Below are 19,167 nucleotides of genomic sequence, written 5' to 3'. Positions count from 1 at the left end.
CACCCCCATGAAAGCACCTGTTCGGCTCCCATAGGACAGCAAGTTGATGGAAGCTCACCCTGCTGTGCTGTCCGTGTGTTGGAGCATGAGCGCCCCATAAACCCTTCTGGGTTGCATATTGGCCCCTTGTCAATTTCTATCTGCAAGTGAGCCAAAGACCCTGGGCTTGGTAAGGCCACTGTGATGTACAAATAGTTCCACTTTCTGGAAGCAGGTTTGTGACAATGTTTCAGGATCACCTTTTGCAGCATGAGTTAATCAAAGAAAAAAAGACAAAGGTTGTCCTTTGCATTCTTCATTAAAAAAATTTTATATATTTGAAATGCAAAATGAGAGAGAGAGAGAGAGCAGGAAGGAGGGAGGGAGGCAGGGAGAGAGAGAGAGAGATCTTTCATCCACTGGTTCATTCCCCAAGTGCCCACAGTAGCAGGGCCGAGTTGGGCTGAAAGCAGGAAATACAGCTGCATCTCCCACGTGGGTGGCAGGAACCCAAGCACCTGGGCCTTCCCCTGCTGCTTCTCATGCACATCGCAGGAAACTGAACCCAAGTGCAGACGGACACCCCACGCAGGGGCTCCAGCCACCGCGCTGGCACATCGCCTGCCCGTGTTCTCCACCTCCTTTCAGGCTCGGGACCTTCCACGTCTCACCTGTCGACAGGTGTGCTGTCCTGCCAGGTATGTAGCCTGCTTCCTCGCCCCCCCCCCCAGCACCAGGTGAACACCATGCTCCCCATCAGTAGCTTCCTGCCTAACTCGCAGGCGCACACCACACACCTGTGGGCCCTGTAGAATCAAGCTTTTTTTTTTTCCTTGAATTTTTATTTTTTTTAAAGGTTTACTTGAAAGTCAGTTACCGAGAGAGCCGAGCTTATTTTTTTAAAACTGGAGGCTTACCTGAACATCTTGCTCTCCCAGTACAGAACCTAACAATTCCCATGCTCTCTCTAATCTGGTCTTCCACTATTTTGTTATTTCCACATAGAGCTTAAGAAACCTTGCGCCCACCCCCACCCCCCATTGAAATACTAAGGAATTCAGCTGTAAAAGCTTCCTGGGGGGGGGGGTGTCGAGGTTTCTTTCATTTTTTAAAAAAATATTATTTATTTATTTGAGTGCTAGTTAGAGAGAGAGGGAAAGACAGAGAGAAAGGTCTTCCATCAGCTGGTTCACTCCCCAGATGGCCAGAGCTGGGCCAATCAGAAGCCAGGAGCTTCTTCTGGGTGCAGGGACAGAGCCTTCCAAGTGAGAACTCTGGTGGCTGCTTCAGTCACAGGAGCTGCAGACCCCGGCCCACTCAGAGGACGGGGTCGTGCACACTTCCGCTAAGACAAGCAAGCCCCGCACAGAGACCTGGGGAGCGCGGCCCGCTGGACGCTGGGGGTGGACAGCCCAGCAGGCCCCGCGCGCTCCCGGCGGGGAGGCCAGCCCAGGTCCCCAAGCCCCCGGGCGCCCCGCGGCCCAGGAAGCGAGCCGCGCGCCCAGGACCGCGGGGCCCCCACGCCCCTCCCCGCCGCACGGCGGCGCTGCGCAAGGCCGGCCGTTGTCCGGGGCCGTTGGGCGCCCACGTGGCTTCTGGACGCCTGGAGGCCGGCGCGGGGGCGGGCGCCATTACGAGAGGCCGGGGGCGCGGGGTGGAGCCGACGAGGAGCCCAGAGCGCGCCCGCGGCGGCGGCGTCGGGTGGGAAGACGAGGCGCGGCACTGGGGGGCGTGGCGGCCGGCCTGCAGGCGGGGGCGCGTCCAGGGCAGGAAGCTGGAGTCCCCGTCGAGCTGGTGGGCGCGGCCCCCGCAGAGGCCTGAGGCGTCCGGCGCGATGGCAGGGGCCGCCCCCGGGGCGGCGGCGGTGGCCGCGCGGCTCGCCACGCCCGCCATGCTCGCAGCCGGGCGCGTCGTCCAGGGCGAGCGGGCCAGAGGCGCGGCGAAGATGCTCGAGGTCCTGGTGCTCCAGGTGAGCAAGCGGCCCGCGCAGGGACGTTCGGGCCCGGGTCGGTGCAGGCGGGAGGCTGGAGTGCGGGTGGGGGTCGCTTCAGAAGGGGGCGCGTGCGCTGTTCCCGACGACCCCGGAGGGCGGTTGCTGCGAGCTGTCTCGCACTAGGTGTGCGTTCCTGACTCGGGCACGTTGGCAGGTGTGTCGGTGCCCCGCACACCCCAGCCCACGTCCGCCCTAGGTTAGGGCCCTCGCGGGGAACCCTGGACCTGGCTCCCGCCCTTCCCCCGCCGCCCGCAGCCCTCAGGGCTCGGCTTCTGGGACCCCCCCGCCCCCCCCCACGCCGCCCTCTCCTCACGCGGGTGTCCTGGTCCCCGGGGCGGGCATGGGCCGCCACCTTGGAGACTTGAGGTGCCGGGAGGGCTCCCGAGGAAGCCGGAGGGGAGGCGCTGGAGGAGAGTTTACAAACCGGAGCCAGGGTGTGGGATGGGGAGGGGCGCCGCGAAGGAGGGGGATGGGTGGTGTTTGTGTTCTGTGGATTCACCCGACCAGAGCGTCACACACCCCCGAAGCCGCTGACTCCTTGCAAGGAGGCCTGGCTCTCAGACTTTTCAATTTGTTTTATTTATTTCACAGAGTTAGAGACAGTGAGAGACACAGACAGACAGACAGAAAGGTCTTCCTTCCGTTGGTTCACTACCCCCCCCCCACAAATGGCCGCCACGGCCGGCGTGCTGCGCCGATCAGAAACCAGGAGCCAGGTGCTTCCTCCTGGTCTCCCATGCGGGTGCAGGGCCCAAGCACTTGGGCCATCCTCCACTGCACTCCCGGGCCACAGCAGAGAGCTAGACTAGAAGAAGAGCAACTGGGACTAGAACCCGGCGCCCATATGGTTCGCTGGCGCCCCAGGCAGAGGATGAACCAAGTGAGCCATGGGGTCGGCCTCGGCTCTCAGACTTTGAAGGGATTTCAGGTCTCCCTGGGAGGCTCCTCTGCACTAGTCAATGTTCTCCATCAGTCCTAAATATGTCAGTCCCAATTCCTTCCTGTGAAAGGGCTCTCACCCATCGTGCCACGTGCACGCCCGTGGCTGCGGGACTTGGGCAAGAAGTGCTGGACTCGTGCCCTCCTGCTTGGGAACCCGTGTGTGTGTTGGGCCCTGGAACCAGCTTATGTCCCCCCTCAGCTCTGCCCGGCCTCCACTTATGACTGCGACCTGGCTCATCCTTGGAGCAAATCTTCTGCCCCTTATAGGAGTATGTGCCCCAGTGAGGTCCAGGTTCCGGCTGTCCTGATCCAGATTGATGTGGCATTTCCATGGATACGGTGCCCCCTCCCACCCTGTGCCCATCAACAGGTGATGGGGTACCCTCAGGGTGGTGTGCATGTAGGATGGGAAATTATTTAGCTTTCACATTGTTTAGTTTTGAGGTGTCCTCTTACACATGAGGATGTCATATGAAGTGAGGTGAGCCAAGCAGAAAGGCCCACGTGCTGTATGATTCTGTGGGCGAGTTGAATGGCAGCTGCCAGAGGTTGGGTTTGTGCATACAGGGCAGATTCAGTTTTGCAAGGTGAGGAATTCTGGAGATGGCTGGTGCTCATGGTTGCACAACAGTGCCAGTCTACGTAATGCTACTGAACTGTACACTTAAAATTGCCCAAAAGGATGAATTTTATCTGGAGTTTGCCACGACTTTTTAAAAAGATTAACTTATTTGAAGAACAGAATGACAGAGACCAACAGAGAGGGAGGTCTTCCATCCACTGGTTCATTCCTCAAATGGCCGCAACAGCCAGATCTGGCAGAGTCTGAAGCCAGGAACCAGGAGCTCCATCCGGGCCTATCATGTGGGTGGCAGGGGACCAAGCACTGGGACCCCGAGGCACATTCCCAGGGAGCTGGATCAGAAGTGGAACAGGTGGGACTCAAACTGGTTCTTGGTGGTCATGAGACAGGAACCCGGCAGAGAAGAGAAGCAGCGACCCAGAAGACAGCGGCCTCCCTGGGTGACGCAGACAGAGGCGAGAGCTGTACCTGGAGAGCCGCATCACCAGGAGCCCTGTAGCAGGGCAGCTGTGCTGTTCCTGAAGAGTCCGGCCTGCAGGAGACTCTGCCACATCTGGCGGGGCCGAGACCTCTCCTGGCTAAGGAGGGCAGAGAAGAGCTGTTGGCTGCCAGGAACGTGAGGAGGGCTCGCACGCCCCAGCTGGTTAGGTGCCGCGTGTGATGTCTGCATCGCACCTCAGGGTGCCTGTTTAGATCTGACCGCTCAGCTTCTGGTCCAGCTTCCTGTGTGCTCACATGAGAAGGCAGCGTATGATGGCCCAAGGACTTTGACCCCTGCCCCTGTGTAGGAGGTCAGAGTGGAGTTCCTTCCCTCCTCCCAGACTTGGCTGTTGTGGGCATTTGGGGAGTGAACCAGCAGATGGAAGAGCTCTCTCCCCATCCCCCACCTTGCTCTTGCTGTCCGTCTCTCTCTGTCACTCTGCTTTTCAAATACATAAGTACACACAGCATATATGAGGAAAGCAGCCCGGGCCACACACTTCTGTGTTTGAAATCTGGGAGGCCGTAGCACCCTGATGGCTGGGCACGTGGCCTTGGAGAGTGGCAGAAAGCAGTAGTCCTCGGCCTTCCCTGGGAAGCTCCTGGAGGAACTGGCAACTAGAACTCTGTATGTTGCTGTCTGCAAAAACTGGGCCTGGCTTGCATTTTACAGGTTTTAGGAGCAGATTTCATTAAAAAAAAAAAAATTCTAGCAGCCTCAACATTTAACAATAAAAAAAATTATTTATGTATTTTCATTGGGAAGACAGGTCAGCAGAGTTCTTCCATCTGCTGGTTTACTCCAGAATGCCCACAGCAGCCAGGGCTGGGCCAGGCCAAAGCTGGGAGCCTAGAGCTCAGTCCTGGTCTCCCACATGGGTGACAGCGCCACAGTGCTTGAGCCATCATCTGCTGCCTGACCAGTAGGCATGTTGGCAGGAAGCTGGATTGGTGGTTGTGTGGCCTTGATGTGAACCAGGCACTCTGAGTATCCCAAGCCGTGACCTGACTGCTGCCCCAAATGCCCACCCCTAAGAATGATTTGTAAACGTCTTTCCTAAATTACTCTTTGGAAAATTTTCAAACACAAAACAGCATCATGAATGCCTGTGTGTACTACACCCACACTAACTGGTTGGTAACGCTTTGCTGCGTTTGCACTTCAGAAATATGTGTATGTAAAAATTACTTTTTCTTTTTTGGTTGAGCCATTTGAGAATGAGTCTAGAACTCAGAGCACTTAAGTGATTTTTCTAGGAACAAAGCCTTCCTCTTATAGAACTATAATGTAATCATCACACTTGAGAAATTTAATGTTGGTGCAACACTGTTACCTGATACACAGTCTGTACTCCCTTTGTCCTCATAAGGTCTACTGTAGCTTGTTTTTTCTGATAAAGAACCCAGAACTACACACTGCATTTAATTGTCATGGCCTTGTAGAGTTCATTCAGGCAGTACATTGGTCTATCTTTGATGATACTGAAATTTCTGAAGAATAAGGGCAGTCACTTTGCAAAGTATTCCTCAATAATTAATATATTTAGGTTAGACACTTTTAGTAAAAATGCTACATAAGTTATGCCACGTCAGAGGACAAGATGTTTTAAAAAAAAAAATTGATGCTGGGGCCAGCATTGTGGTATAGCAAGGTAAGCTACCACCTGTGATGTCAGGACCCCATATGGGCACCTGTTCAAATCTCGTCTGCTCCACTTAAGATCTAGCTCCCTGCTAATGTGCCTGGGAAAGCAACAGAAGATGACACAAGTGCTTGGGCCTCTGCCACCCATGTGGGAGACCCAGATGAAGCTCTTGGCTTCAGCCTGGGCCAGCCCTGGTCATTGCAACCATTTGGGGAGTGAGTGAATTGGTGGGTGGAAGATCTCTCTCTGCCCCCCTCTCTGCCTCCCTCCCTCTCTAACTCTGCGTTTGAAATAAATAAGTAAATCTTTTTTAAAAATTCAGATTAATTTAAAAATTTTAACTTTTTATTAGAAAATACATTGGAGATGCAGAAAAGTGTGGAAAATAGTATCAATATTGGGACACCCACCAAACTCTTATTTATTTGAAAGGTAGAGACACAAGGAGAGACAGAGCTCTCCCATCCCTTTGTTCACACCCCAGATGCCCACAGTAGCCAAGGCGGGGCCAGGCCAAAGCTTGGAGCTGGGAACTCACCCTGAGTCCCCCACACTGAGGACAGGGACCCAGTCACTCAAGCCATGGTCAAGAGGCCTCCTAGAGTGTGCACTGATTAGCAGCAAGCTGGAATCGGCATCAGAACGTGCACGGAAACCTAAGCACTCCCATGTGGAACGCAGACCCTGCCTGAGGATTCACTGCTATGACAAAAGCCCACCCCTATTTTTTAATTGATGTATAATTTATTTACAGAAAAATTCATTCCTTTTTGTGTAGACTTCTGTATTTTGAAAAATGCATAGCATCGTGAAATCACCCCAACAGTCAAAATGCCAAATTGTAGCCATTCTAGTAGGTGGGCAATGGTATCTCATTGTGGTACTAATTTGCATTTCCTTGTCACCAGCTTGTTTGCCATCTTTGGTGAGGTATATGTTAAGATTTGTACATTCTTCTAATAATTATGAACTCCTTAAAGTTCTTTATATATTACAAAGTTCTTTGTTAGATGTATGATGTGTGAATACTTCCTCCCAGTTTCCTTTCTCTTATGTTTTTCAAGGAGCAGAAGGTTTTAATTTGGATGGACTTTAATTTATCAGTCTTTGCTTCTATGAATTATACTTTTGGTAATGTTATCTTTGTCTAATTTAGCCACAAAGGTTGCCTCCTATTCTTTTAGGAGTTTCACATTTAGCTATGTGATCCATCTGACTTAATTTTTTTGTTTGGGGTCAGGAATGGATGGAGGTTTTGTTTTATTTGCATGTGGGTATCTAATTGCTGCAGGACCATTTGTTGAAAAGAGTATACTGTGTACATTGCATTCCTGTGTGCCTTTATCAAACAGGAGCTGACCATGTTCGCGTGTGTCCCTTTGTGTGTGTGTGTCCTATGGAGCTCAGCACCTGTGCTTTCTCCAGCGCCACCCTCGCCTGATGGCTGTAGTCTCACAGCTGAGACTGGGACTTGAGGTCGGATAGTGAGTCCTCCAGTTGTGTTCTTCTTTCTCATGATTATTTAGGCTGTTCGAATTCCTTTGATTTTATTTAACCAAAGATTTATTTTTATTTATTTGAAAGTGAGAGTTACAGAGAGAGGTAGAGCCAGAGAGAGAGGTCTTCCCTCTGCTGGTTCACTCCCCAAATGACTGCAATGCCTAGAGCTTATCTGATCTGAAGCCAGGAGCTTCTTCCAGGTCTCCCACGCAGGTGCCGGGCCCCAAGGACTTGGGCCATCTTCTGCTGCTTTCCCAGGCCATAGCAGAGAGCTGGATCGGAAGTGGAGCAGCCAGGACTCAAACTGATGCCTATATGGTTTGCCATTGCTGCAGGCTGTGGCTTTAACCCGCTGCACCACAGCACCAGCCCCTAATTCCTTTGTCTTTCCAAGGAGGAGCTCATTATTAGCATGCTGATTTGTAACCACCCCTTCCCTGCAAAAATCAACCAGTAAAACCTGTTGGAATTGCGTTGTGTTTCTAGAGCACTTCAGGGGAAAACAGCCGTTTCTTAATTATGGCCCCCACAGGTGCTAGGGGGCATCCCACCCCCAGCACTGTGCAGCATCTCATGAACAGCCTCCATTACTGTCAGCCACCCCTCAAGGCGCATAGCCCATGGTGCTGAGGGTCCAGTTGGGCCCTCTGCTGAGGTGGATGGGCAACCCCTGCCCCAAGGGTGACCTTTTTCGTTTGATCAGTAATTGTTTTTATGATCTTGTCCTCATCACCTATTTGTATACAAAAGTTGCTTAAAATTTTAAAACCAATCTAAAGAGACAAAAACTAAAGGATCGCTGCATTTATTTTATTGGGCAGCTGTTCCCTCAAGCTCCGGCCCTGGGTAAGTCAGTCCACTTCCGGAGTTTCTCTGCAGCCACCGGCCCTGCTGGTCTCTTTAGGGCTGACCCTCCTGTTTGAGAGGCTCAGCTTGTACGGTATTGCTGGATTTGAGCTGCACTCCAGTTTCAGCCCACCTGCCTGTCTGTTGTGGTGGGTCCAGGGAGCTATCTTGAGGACTTTGACTGTAGTAGGGGTGGATGGAACAAGGGTCTGTTTATTTCTAAGGGTTTGTTTTATCTGGTTGAAGGCTTTTTTATTTGATTTAAAGATTTTATTTATTTGAGAGGTACAGTTAGGCAATGAGAGGGAGAGACAGAGAGAAAGGTATTCCTTCTGTTGTTTCACTCCCCAATTTGCCACAATGGCCAGAGCTAAGCTGATCCGAAGCCAGGAGCCAGGAGCTTCTTCCCGGTCTCCCACGCGGGTGCAGGGGCCCAAGGGCTTGGGCCATCTTCTATTGCTTTCCCAGGCCATAGCAGAGAGCTGGATCGGAAGTGGAGCAGCTGGGACTCGAACCAGTGCCCATCTGGGATGCCAGCACTTCAGGCCAGGGTGTTAACCCGCTGCACCATAGCGCCAGCCCCGAGAAGGCTTTTTTACAATAGAGGATTTTTCCCCACTTTGTGGCTTTCTAAGTCTGGAATTTGCAGGTCTAACAAGCAAATTAGATACAACAGGATCTAAAACAAAAAGATTGAATCGTTATTAGAGTACCTAAGAAATGTGTTCTCTAAACCAGGAGCAGGTTTTCTCACAGAGAGAGGCATGTAGGCCTGGCCAGGTACGTATGAGGCCCGACCTCTCTCTGTCTTTACATGGGATAGTGGAAGAGACATCATAAGAAAGGTGTGAACCTCTTGAGGGAAGACGCCCTGTTGACTCCATTACCTAGGCGGCCTGGGAGAAGAGCTGGCTTGAACAGGAGGTTAGTACAGAAGAGGCGGCACTTCTGAAAGGAAGATTGCAGTCCTGCCTGTACTGACCCGAGGCCTTGCCCTCAATGGCAGTAGTTATCTTGGAAGCTGGCAGAGTAAAGGGCTCTTTGAGCTTGGAGCCAGTAGGATCTGTGGTTCTAACCTGGGATCCCTTCAGCCCCAAGGCAATTCCATTCACTCAGCTCTTGACAAAATTTGGTAGAGGCTGGCTTTTTTCAGGATGGCTGTTTGCCCCATCTCCTGGCTTTCCAAATTGAAGCCTGATGCCATTTGGGATGGACTGGCCTCACTGGGTCTTTTTGTGTAAAGTAGCTATTAGTTGGCTTGACAGCTATCTTTACATTCCTCCTGCTAAAGCAGACCACAGAGGCATCCTCTAAGATGTCAGTTAAGGGGTTGTTGCGTTCTGTCCTTAATCTTTGGTGGCTGAGCTAGAAGTCTGTAGTCACAGGCATGTTTTGACAGTTTTTTTTTTTTTTTTGAAACAATGCAGTGCCCATGAGGAGAGCTATGTTCTTTAAGTAAGATCAAAACATGAAGATGGTTTCACTAATTTGTCTATAAATTTTGTTATTAATTTGCCAAGAACAACTTTAACTTGGACTTTAGAGGGAGCAATGAGCACTGTATTATACCTCTAACTATATTGTTTTTAGATAAATAGTATACCTTTATGGTTGCAAATACCTAACACAAGTGCAACTTGTTTGACCAGCAGACCCAAATGCAAACATGTCAATGACTTAAAAAAAATTTTTTTTTTAGTTTTTCTTTACCAACAAATTGAGAACAGCCTATTTATCATATTTATTTAAGTCAGGTGCACCAGAAAGGTAATTTGTGTTAATTTAGCAGTTTTTAATAATTTTTATATAGACACACAATCTGCACATAAGTATCTGGCTCCTGCCATCGGATCAGCCCGGTGCGCCGGCTGCAGCGGCCATTGGAAGGTGAACCAACGGCAAAAAGGAAGACCTTTCTCTCTGTCTCTCTCTCTCACTGTCCACTCTGCCTGTTGGAAGAAAAAAAAAGAAAAGAAAAGACAAAAAAAAAAATTAATGGGGCTGGCTCTGGTGCAACAGGTTAACACCCTGGCCTGAAGCGCCGACATCTCATATGGGCGCTGGCTCCTGGCTTCAGATTGGCACAGCTCCGGCCATTGCGGCCAATTGGAGAGTGAACCAGCAGATGGAAGACCTCTCTAACTCTGACTTTCAAATAAAGAAATCTTAAGAGTGTTAATTTTTTTTATCTATGACGTCAGTAACCACCTGAGGCTCTTGACATGAGCTGCATAGGTTAAGGAAGCCTTTTGAGTCCACAACTCTCAGTATTTGGACAAGGCCATAAGCAAAGTGGAAGTTCTCTCCTCCCTTTAGAGAAAAGTACATCCTCTTTTGATGGCTGCTTCTTTCCACTGGGGCCTCACGGAGATCCTTCATGTAGAACATTTTTTGCCACAGTGTCTTAGCTTTCTATGCTTGACATGTAAAACAAGTCCATATTTAAACAGACTTTTAAAACTTTGAAACTTTTAGAACTCAGCTGTTTTTAAACAAGTAGAACTTAATGAGACAAGGATTATCTCAGTAGGATACAAAAAGACTATTTTCCCAAATATCTATTAACACTTATGTATTTCATCAACCTCATTGCTTTTACAGAGGATCAGATTTTAACCTTACGTCAAAAAAAAAAAAACAGATTGATATTTAGCAACTACACAGATTGTTAGGGTTGGAAAAGCTGGGGTTCTGGCCTTTTGTACCCCCCCCCCCGCCACCCCGGGATGAGAGAACTGACATCAACGGAGACAGGTCACTTCATTAAGGCAAAGAGGGAGAAGCATCCTGTTCTAGAAAAGTCTGGTCTGGAGTGCACTTCGGGCTGGGGTTTTATCTGGTTAAGGAGGGAGTTTGCCACTGTCGCTGTGGGGGAGGGAGAAGACTTTGCAGCTGGTGGAAAGTGGAACTAGGGGGCTCTGGGAAGCCTTGGGAACTTTCCTCAAATCTAATTAGAAAGCTGCCCTGTGCAGCTCATCTATTTAATTAGTTGTTTTGCAAGGAGTCTGGGGGAGGTTGCACCTGGTTCCCCAACCAGAGGAGGTTGCACTGGTTGTCAGAAGGAAGGGAGGAAATGGGGAGGGGGTGGGCTGAGGACAGAAGGAATGGGGAAGGGGCCATGAGCCCTTTACAGATGACTGAAGATACTGGCATTGTATCATACTTTGTCTGAATTGATGTCAGAACTACATTTATATGGAATTTTATTTTTTATAAAACTGGAAATCAGTTTTATCAACCTGAGATCTGTTAAATGGCCATTTTTCATTTAGTCACCTGCTGTCTGGCAAGGGTTAGCATCATTGCAGAACCTGTAATGGTTGCATAGAAGCCAATAGGGATTACAGTTGAAGCCTTCATAGGTAAGCAGATGACAGCCACATTTCATTCCCAGGACAGATTTCTCTTTCTTCTTTGGACCTTGGGAAAGCCTCTAGCACAACTTCAATGGTGTCAGCTAGAAACAAGTTTAAGTAAAAGACAAAGGCCTCTGCCACACTTGGGGAGGCTCGGTTCCTGCACCCTGTTTGGCTGTTGCCGTGAGAGCACACGCTCTTGTTCTGCAGGGAGGGCTCTGCTCCGGCACTGAACCCTGAGCTGCTTCCCGCCCTCTGCTTGGCGGGCTCCACTCTTTCCTTGGGGTGAGTGTCCGGGCTTTTTTGTTTGTTTGTTTGTTTGTTTGTTTTTTGTTTGGAGGCCAGAGACTAGTTAAAGCAGTGAAAACAGATTTTATTCAGTACCTCCTGAGGAGAGCTGAGCTCCATTACCAGTGGTGCGGAGGTGCCTGGGTGTTTTAAAGGGAGGGCTGGGGTTGGCACAGCTCAAGGGAAGAGTGAGAAGAGGTCATTCAGGGTAAATGCGGTGATCCCAGCTGTGTGTGCTAGCTGGAAGTTATGGAAGTTAGCACGCTGTCTTCTTGCAGAAACTGGCATGGCGGCCCTGGCCTCATAGGAGTGGCTACTGAGCAGGGACACACTTCCAGATTTGTAAGCTTTTTTGAGTGAAGCCTCTAAGAACGGAAGGTTGGGGCCTGCCTCAGATGATAGCCTGAACAGTCAGTTCTTCTGGCATTGTGGAGCTTTCTCTGGCAGGCAGGCAGGCAGGCAGGCTTGCTTATTTATTTATCAGTTTTATTTAAGAGTGACAGGGGGTGGGGGAGAGAAATAGCTCTTATCTACCGATATACTTCCCAAACGCCTACCATAGCCAGGACTGGACTGAAGCCAAAGCTGGCAGTAGGGAACCCATTCCAGGTCTCCTGCATGGGTAGCAGGAACCCAGTTGGGCCATCACTGCTGCCTCCCAGGCTCTGCATTAGCAGGAAGCTGGAGTCAGGAGCTGGAACTGAATATTGAATCTTTAGCACTCTGGCGGGGGGATTCAGTGAGTGTCATGACTGTTAGGCCACATGCTCACCACTCAAGTGAGCACTTTAATGAATAATTGCAGTCATCCCAGGGTTGTGGCCTTGTGCTGCTGGAAGCCGGAATCTGGTTGTCTCTGAGTGCGAAGGACTGAATGGAGCCACATGCCCGGAGTGCTGTTTCTAGGGGCAGCAGCTGTAACTGCGTGCTCCTCTGAGCCCTGCACTGCTCACTTACTCAGTACTCCTTGCTGTCTCCCCCATTGCCGTTCAGGACTTGGCAAGGGTGGGAGGGGTGTTGATGTGCAGACATCAGGGCTCCCTCTATGGCTCTATTTCAGAATTTCTCCCCCTAATCCTCACTGGCACTGACAGCTCTGATTCCCCGAGCCACAGTGTGACTTTGTGTTGCATTGTTGCCACTCTGTACAACTGGGAGGTGTTCTGGGATAGTGCCCAGTGAAGTTCCTTCTTTCGAGGGTCAGCTCTCCAGTGTCTGTTGCTTATGCTAGCTCTTCATTTATTTTGTGTTTTTTCAGGGTTCATAATTGTGCTGTGTGTGTAACTTATACACTATTTTGCCCTTGCCAGAATGACTGCTGTTCATTTTCCAGTTATTTATTATGAGAATAGTCAAACATTCAGAAAAATAATACGATTACTAAGATGAACTCTTCTATTCCTGCCACTGGTAACTTAGACTCCATATCTCTGGGTGTTTCTGCTTCCATACCTTTTCAGTAGACAGAGTTAGGGAAAACCTCTGAAAACTCGTGAGTTCTGGCCAGCGCCGTGGTTCACTATGCTAATCCTCCGCCTGTGGCGCCGGCACCCCAGGTTCTAGTCCCAGTTGGGGCGCTGGATTCTGTCCCAGTTGCTCCTCTTCCAGTCTAGCTCTCTGCTGTGGCCCGGGAAGGCAGTGGAGGATGGCCCATGTCCTTGGGCCCAAAACCTGCATGGGAGACCAGGAGGAAGCACCTGGCTCCTGGCTTCAGATCGGCGCAGCATGCTGGCTGTAGCGGCCATGTGGGGGGTGAGCCAACAGAAGGAAGACCTTTCTCTCTCTCTGTCTCTCACTGTCTAACTCTGCCTGTCCAAAAAAAAAAAAAAAATCATGAGTTCTTTTTTAAAATTTAATTTTATTTATTTGAAAGAGTTACAGAGAGAGGTAAAGACAGAAAGAGTGTTCTTCCATCTGCTGGTTCATTCCCCAGATGGCTACAACGGCCGGAGCTGTGCCAATCCGAACCCAAAAGCTTCCTCCAGGTCTCCCACGTGGATGCAGGGGCCCAAGGACTTGGGCTATCTTCTACTGCTTTCCCAGGCCACAGCAGAGAGCTGGATTGGAAGTGGAGCAGCCGGGACCCGAACCGGCACCCATATGGAATGCTGGCGCTTCAGGCCAGGGCTTTAACCCACTGCACCACAGCGTCTGCCCCAAATCATGGGTTCTTAGTGATGTTGTCAATCAAACTTAATTTTGGGGGGCTGGTGCTGTGGAATAATAGGCTAAGCCTTTGCCTGTGGTGCCGGCATCCCTTATGGGCGCCAGTTCATGTCTTAGCTACTCCTCTTCTATCCAGCTCTATTGTATGGCCTGGAAAAGCAGTAAAAGATGGTCCAAGTATTTGGGCCCCTGCACCTGCATGGGAGACCCAGAAGAAGCTCCTGGCTCCTGGTCTCGGATCTGCCCAGCTCTGGCCATTGTGGGCATTTGGGGATTGAACTAGCGGATGAAAGACCTTTTTCTCTGTCTCTCCCTCTCTCTGCAACTCTACCTCTCAAATAAATAAAATCTTTTTAAAAATTTAATTTTCCATTTTATAATTCTTTTCCCTAACAATAAAAATCTTGGTTTCTTTTTTTTTTTTATTTTTTTTTATTTTTGACAGTCAGAGTGGACAGTGCGAGAGAGAGACAGAGAGAGAAAGGTCTTCCTTTGCCGTTGGTTCACCCTCCAATGGCCGTCGCGGCCGGCGCACCGCACTGATCCGATGGCAGGAGCCAGGAGCCAGGTGCTTTTCCTGGTCTCCCATGGGGTGCAGGGCCCAAGCACCTGGGCCATCCTCCACTGCACTCCCTGGCCATAGCAGAGAGCTGGCCTGGAAGAGGGGCAACCGGGACAGAATCCGGCGCCCCAACCGGGACTAGAACCCGGTGTGCCGGCGCCGCAAGGTGGAGGATTAGCCTATTGAGCCACGGCGCCGGCTAAAATCTTGGTTTCTAATAACAAGAGTAGATAAGACCCATTCAGAGAAGTCAGTCGAAGTTTCATCCTTATTCTTTCTACTCCATTCTTTTCTCCTGTAGGAGGTAATCTGTATTTGTTTTGGTTCATCTGCTGTCATTTAAAAAATATGAGCAGGCTGTATATATATTCATACTTATTTTTCTTACACAAAAAGAATACTAAAAATGTTCTGAACCTTTTATATATATGGATGTTTTAATAGGTATTTTAATAATAAGAATATTTTTAATATTTATATTTTTAAGCTACAGGAGACCAAATAGAACTGATTGCTTTTTGAGTTGTAATACATAATTGAGAATTACATATTATTGATTACATGTTTTAAATTTTATCTTTGGCTCTTTGGTATGACCATTTAAGATAAAGGTAGTTGTCAAAAATGATAGATCACTTAAATTAGAAAGTTACATGGTTCTGAGGTTTATTTGGTTTTAAAAGAAATCATGCATGATTTTATAATCTTTTAAAAATTCTGCAGGTTGAAGACCCAGATTGCTTCTGGGTTATTATAAAAGGATGTAGTCCCTTTTTGGATCATGAAGTCGACTATCAAAAACTAAATAGCGCCATGAATGGCTTCTATAACAGCATGTGTAAAGATACAGAAATAAAACCATCAGTGTTGGAAGAAGGACAGGTATGTATCTGAATGCACTTTATTTATTGTATCTTTATTATTTATTTATGTGCCATCAGTTACCCGTAAGCAGGTTTTGAAGGTCTGGGTTCTGCAGGAGGCAGCCTGTGAGTTGGTGCTGGTCAAACTGGCTGTGAGTAGTATTCTCTGGCACCCCCTCCCGGGCCTGAGCTCTGTGCCTTTTGACTTAAAAAAGCAACTTATAAAAAGTAGTAGCAGCCAGGACTTGAACTGACACACATATGTGATGCCAGCACTGCAGGCAGTGGCTTTACCTGCTGCACCACAGCACCGGCCCTGTTAATAGGCTTTTTAATTTCTGCTTGTTTGCTGGGTGAACATGATCTCTTGTTTTAACTTGCATTTTTTCACTTGCAAAGTTGGGTATCTCTTTAGTGTTTATTGTGTGTGTGTGGAGAGAGACTGATTTACCTGTTATTTTAGATTGATATTTCTCTTCAGTTATTTGACTTTATCTGATTAGAAATGTAATATTTGTTAAAAAAGAAAAGCTCATTAAGTATTTTTTATGTGAATAGTTTTAGAACTGCTATATTGTACTTTATCCTTGTAATTTTTTTATTTGAAAGTCAGAGTTAGAGAGAGAGAGAGAAATATCTTCTATCTACTTGCTTACTCCCCAGATGGCCACAATGGCTGGTTCTGGGCCCGGTGGAATCTGGGAGCTCCATCTGGGTCTCCCATGGTGGTAGCAGTGGCCCAAGCACTTGGGCTACGTTCTGCTGCTTTTCCTAGGCCATCAGCAGGGAGCTGGATTGGAAGTAGAGCGGCCTGGAAATGAACCGGTGCCCATAATGGGATGGAGGCTTCACAGACAGACGGTGGCTCCACCTGGTACCCCGTAATACCTGCCCCCTGTAATTATCTAGATGTAGTGTAGATACTACCTTTCTTAGTAAAAATAAAAATAACTACTACTTTTGAACATTGATTATGTCCAGGCTGTGGGGTAAATGTTCTCTATATACTTCCTCATTTGATCTTTTTTTTTTTTTTTTTTTTTTTTTTTGTTAAGAGTTAGAAGTAGATAGTCAGTGAGAGAGCGAATCCATTCCTTCCATTGGTTCACTCACCAAAAATCCGCAGTGGCCAGAGCTGAGCTGATCCAAAGCCAGGAGCCAAGAGTTTCTTCCAGGTCTTCCACGCAGGTGCAGAGACCCAAGGACTTGGGCCATCCTCTACTGCTTTCCCAGGCCATAGCATAGAACTGGATCAGAAGAGGAGCAGCCAGGACATGAACCAGTGCCCATATAGGATGCCAGCACTGCAGGCTGGTGCTTTAACCCACTGCACAACAGCACTGCCCCCCCCATTTGATCTGTAAAACAACTCTTGGAAGGAATGGATCTTGTGATACAGCCGAGTAAGCCACTGCTTGGGGCACCTTTGGTTCCATACTGGAGTACCTGATGTAAGTCCTGGCTGCCCACTTCCAGGACAGCTTCCTGCTAATGCCCTAGGAGACAGCAAATGGTGGATCGAATCCTGAGTACCTGCCACCTGTGAGGGTGACCTGAGTGGAGTTCCTGGCTCCTGGTTTCGGCATGGTCCAGGCCCAGTTGTTGGAGACATTTGGAGAGTGAACCAGTAGATAGAAGATTTCTCTCTCTCTCTTGCCCTCTCTGATGCTCTGCCTTTCAAATAAATAAAAATGAATAAACATTTAAAAAACTAAAATAACTCTTGAAGTATGGTGGTAGCAAATGTGATAGATCCAAACAAGAGAAATGTAAAATATATTATTCTGATCTTGACTTTTTATTTTATTTTTATTCCTTCTAAATACTGGTTTCTCGCATAGGCGAGATGTAGAAAGGTTAAGTCGATAGAGATCAAATGGGAGGTGGCGAATGGGTGCTCTAGTGGGCAGAGTGAGGACCATAGCAGCCACTTCCCCACAGCTGCCCCTACACTGTTGGCTTAGCCGACATGTACTGATCCCTCTCTGTGCCAGCCTGTGGAGACGCAGTGATCTCAGAATCACCGCCCCAGGGAGCTTGTGTTTTGATTTGTCACAGGTAACTGATGTTGCAGCAGGCAGTGCCAGGTGGTGAGCACAGGTCACCTCACTGGGGCCCTGGGATGTGAGTTTGTGTTGGTGCAAGCAGCAGTGTGGAGAGAGGTGTGTCACAGGAAGTAGCTGGGGTCTTTATCCCCACCCAGAGCAGGGCCAGAGCTATGCTCTCTGTTGTGTGCATCGTGTGCTTGATTGGTCATGCAGAAAGAGCCCTGTGTGTGGTTTACAAAGCAAGATAGTGTACTAACTAAAGTGTCCTTGGCCCTCACCGGAGTGTTGCAGTGTTCCCACTGGTTTCCTTTTTCTGGTCCAGGGTCTGAGCCAGGCCTCCAGCTTGCCTCCAGTGTCCTGTCTGGTTAGTCTCCCTGAGTCTGGGACAGTTCTTCATTCTTCCTTCATGGCCTGGACGCTTCTGAAGAGTCCTGGTCAGTTATGCTGCAGAGGAATGTTCAGTTTGACTTGGCCTGATGTTCTCATGATCAGACTGAGGTTGTGCGTGTTGGCAGAGAGAGAGAGAGGTCTGCCATCCACTGGTTCACCCCCCAACTGGCTGCGACGGCTGGAGCTACGCCGATCCAAAGCCAGGAGCCAGGAGCCAGGAGCTTCCTCTGGGTTTCACACACAGGTGCAGGAGCCCAGGGACTTGGGCCATTTTCTGCTTTCCCAGGCCATAGCAGAGAGCTGGATCGGAAGTGGGGCAGCTGGGACTAGAACTGGCACCCGTATGCCATGCCAGCACTGCAGGCAGCAGCTTTACCTGCAACACCACAGTGCCAGGCCCTATCAGGCATTCTGAATTTGCTACGGTGAGGTTCACTTTTTCCATCATTCCTTCTACAGTTTTAAAACTTTAATTATCTTTTTAAAAAAGATTTATTTATCTATTTGAAAGTCAGAGAGAGAAGGAGAGACAGAGAGAGAGAGAAGTCTTTCATCTACTGCTTCCCTGTCCAACCAGCTGCAATGGCCAGAGTTGAGTTGACCTGAAGCCAGGAGCCAGGAACCATCCCTGGGCCTCCCACATGGGCACAGGGGCCCAAGCACCCGGGCAATCCTCTGGTGCCTTCCCAGGTCATTGCATAGAGCTGGATTGGAAGTGGAGCAGACAAGATCCGAACTAGCACCCACATGGGATGCAGGATGCTGGCACCACAGGCCTAGGCCCTAACACGTTGAACCACAGCACTGGTCCTTTATTTATCTTTTTTGAAAAAGATTTTCTTGGCCAGCCCCGTGGCTCACTAGGCTAATCCTCTGCCTGCAGCGGCGGCACCCCGGGTTCTAGTCCCAGTCAGGGCGCCGGATTCTGTCCCGGTTGCTCCTCTTCCAGGCCAGCTCTCTGCTGTGGCTTTGGGAGTGCAGTGGAGGATGGCCTGAGTGCTTGGCCCCTGCACCTGCATGGGAGACCAGGAGGAGGCACCTGGCTCCTGGCTTCGGATTGGAACAGTGCACCGGCTTCAACGCGCCGCCCGTGGCAGCCCCTTGGGGGGTGAACCAACGGAAAAAGGAAGACCTTTCTCTCTCTCTCTCTCTCTCTCTCTCACTCTCTCACTCTCTCACTCTCTCACTCTCTCACTCTCTCACTCTCACTGTCCTACTCTGCTTGTCAAAAAAAATAAATAAAATAAAAAATATTTTTTTTAACTTTTATTTAATGAATATAAATTTCCAAAGTACAGCTTATGGATTACAATGGCTTCCCCCCATAACGTCCCTCCCACCCAGAACCCTCCCCTTTCCCACTCCCTCTCCCCTTCCATTCACATCAAGATTCATTTTCGATTCTCTTTATGTACAGAAGATCAGTTTAGCATACATTAAGTAAAGATTTCAACAGTTTGCTCCCACACAGAAACATAAAGTGAAAAATAATAGATGATTTTTAAATGATGATGAAATCAGATCA

The 19,167-nt window shown here is 49.1% G+C and overlaps 1 protein-coding gene across 1 annotated transcript in view; it reads left to right on the top strand.

Annotated features, from left to right (window-relative positions):
• The first annotated feature begins 758 nt into the window (after positions 1 to 758).
• Positions 759 to 19,167, top strand: part of LOC138846465 (USP6 N-terminal-like protein) — a 29,797-nt gene continuing 11,388 nt past the window's right edge. Inside the window, exons 1-2 of the mRNA XM_070062419.1 lie at positions 759 to 1,948; positions 15,065 to 15,223. Coding sequence (XP_069918520.1) covers positions 1,814 to 1,948; positions 15,065 to 15,223 — 294 coding nt within the window. The 5' untranslated portion in view covers positions 759 to 1,813. The remainder of the gene's footprint in view (positions 1,949 to 15,064; positions 15,224 to 19,167) is intronic.

Source organism: Oryctolagus cuniculus, chromosome 18, assembly GCF_964237555.1.
Source record: "Oryctolagus cuniculus chromosome 18, mOryCun1.1, whole genome shotgun sequence".
Classification (NCBI taxonomy): domain Eukaryota; kingdom Metazoa; phylum Chordata; class Mammalia; order Lagomorpha; family Leporidae; genus Oryctolagus; species Oryctolagus cuniculus.
Note: the sequence above shows the minus strand (reverse complement) of the source record. Positions and strands in the feature narration are given on the sequence as shown.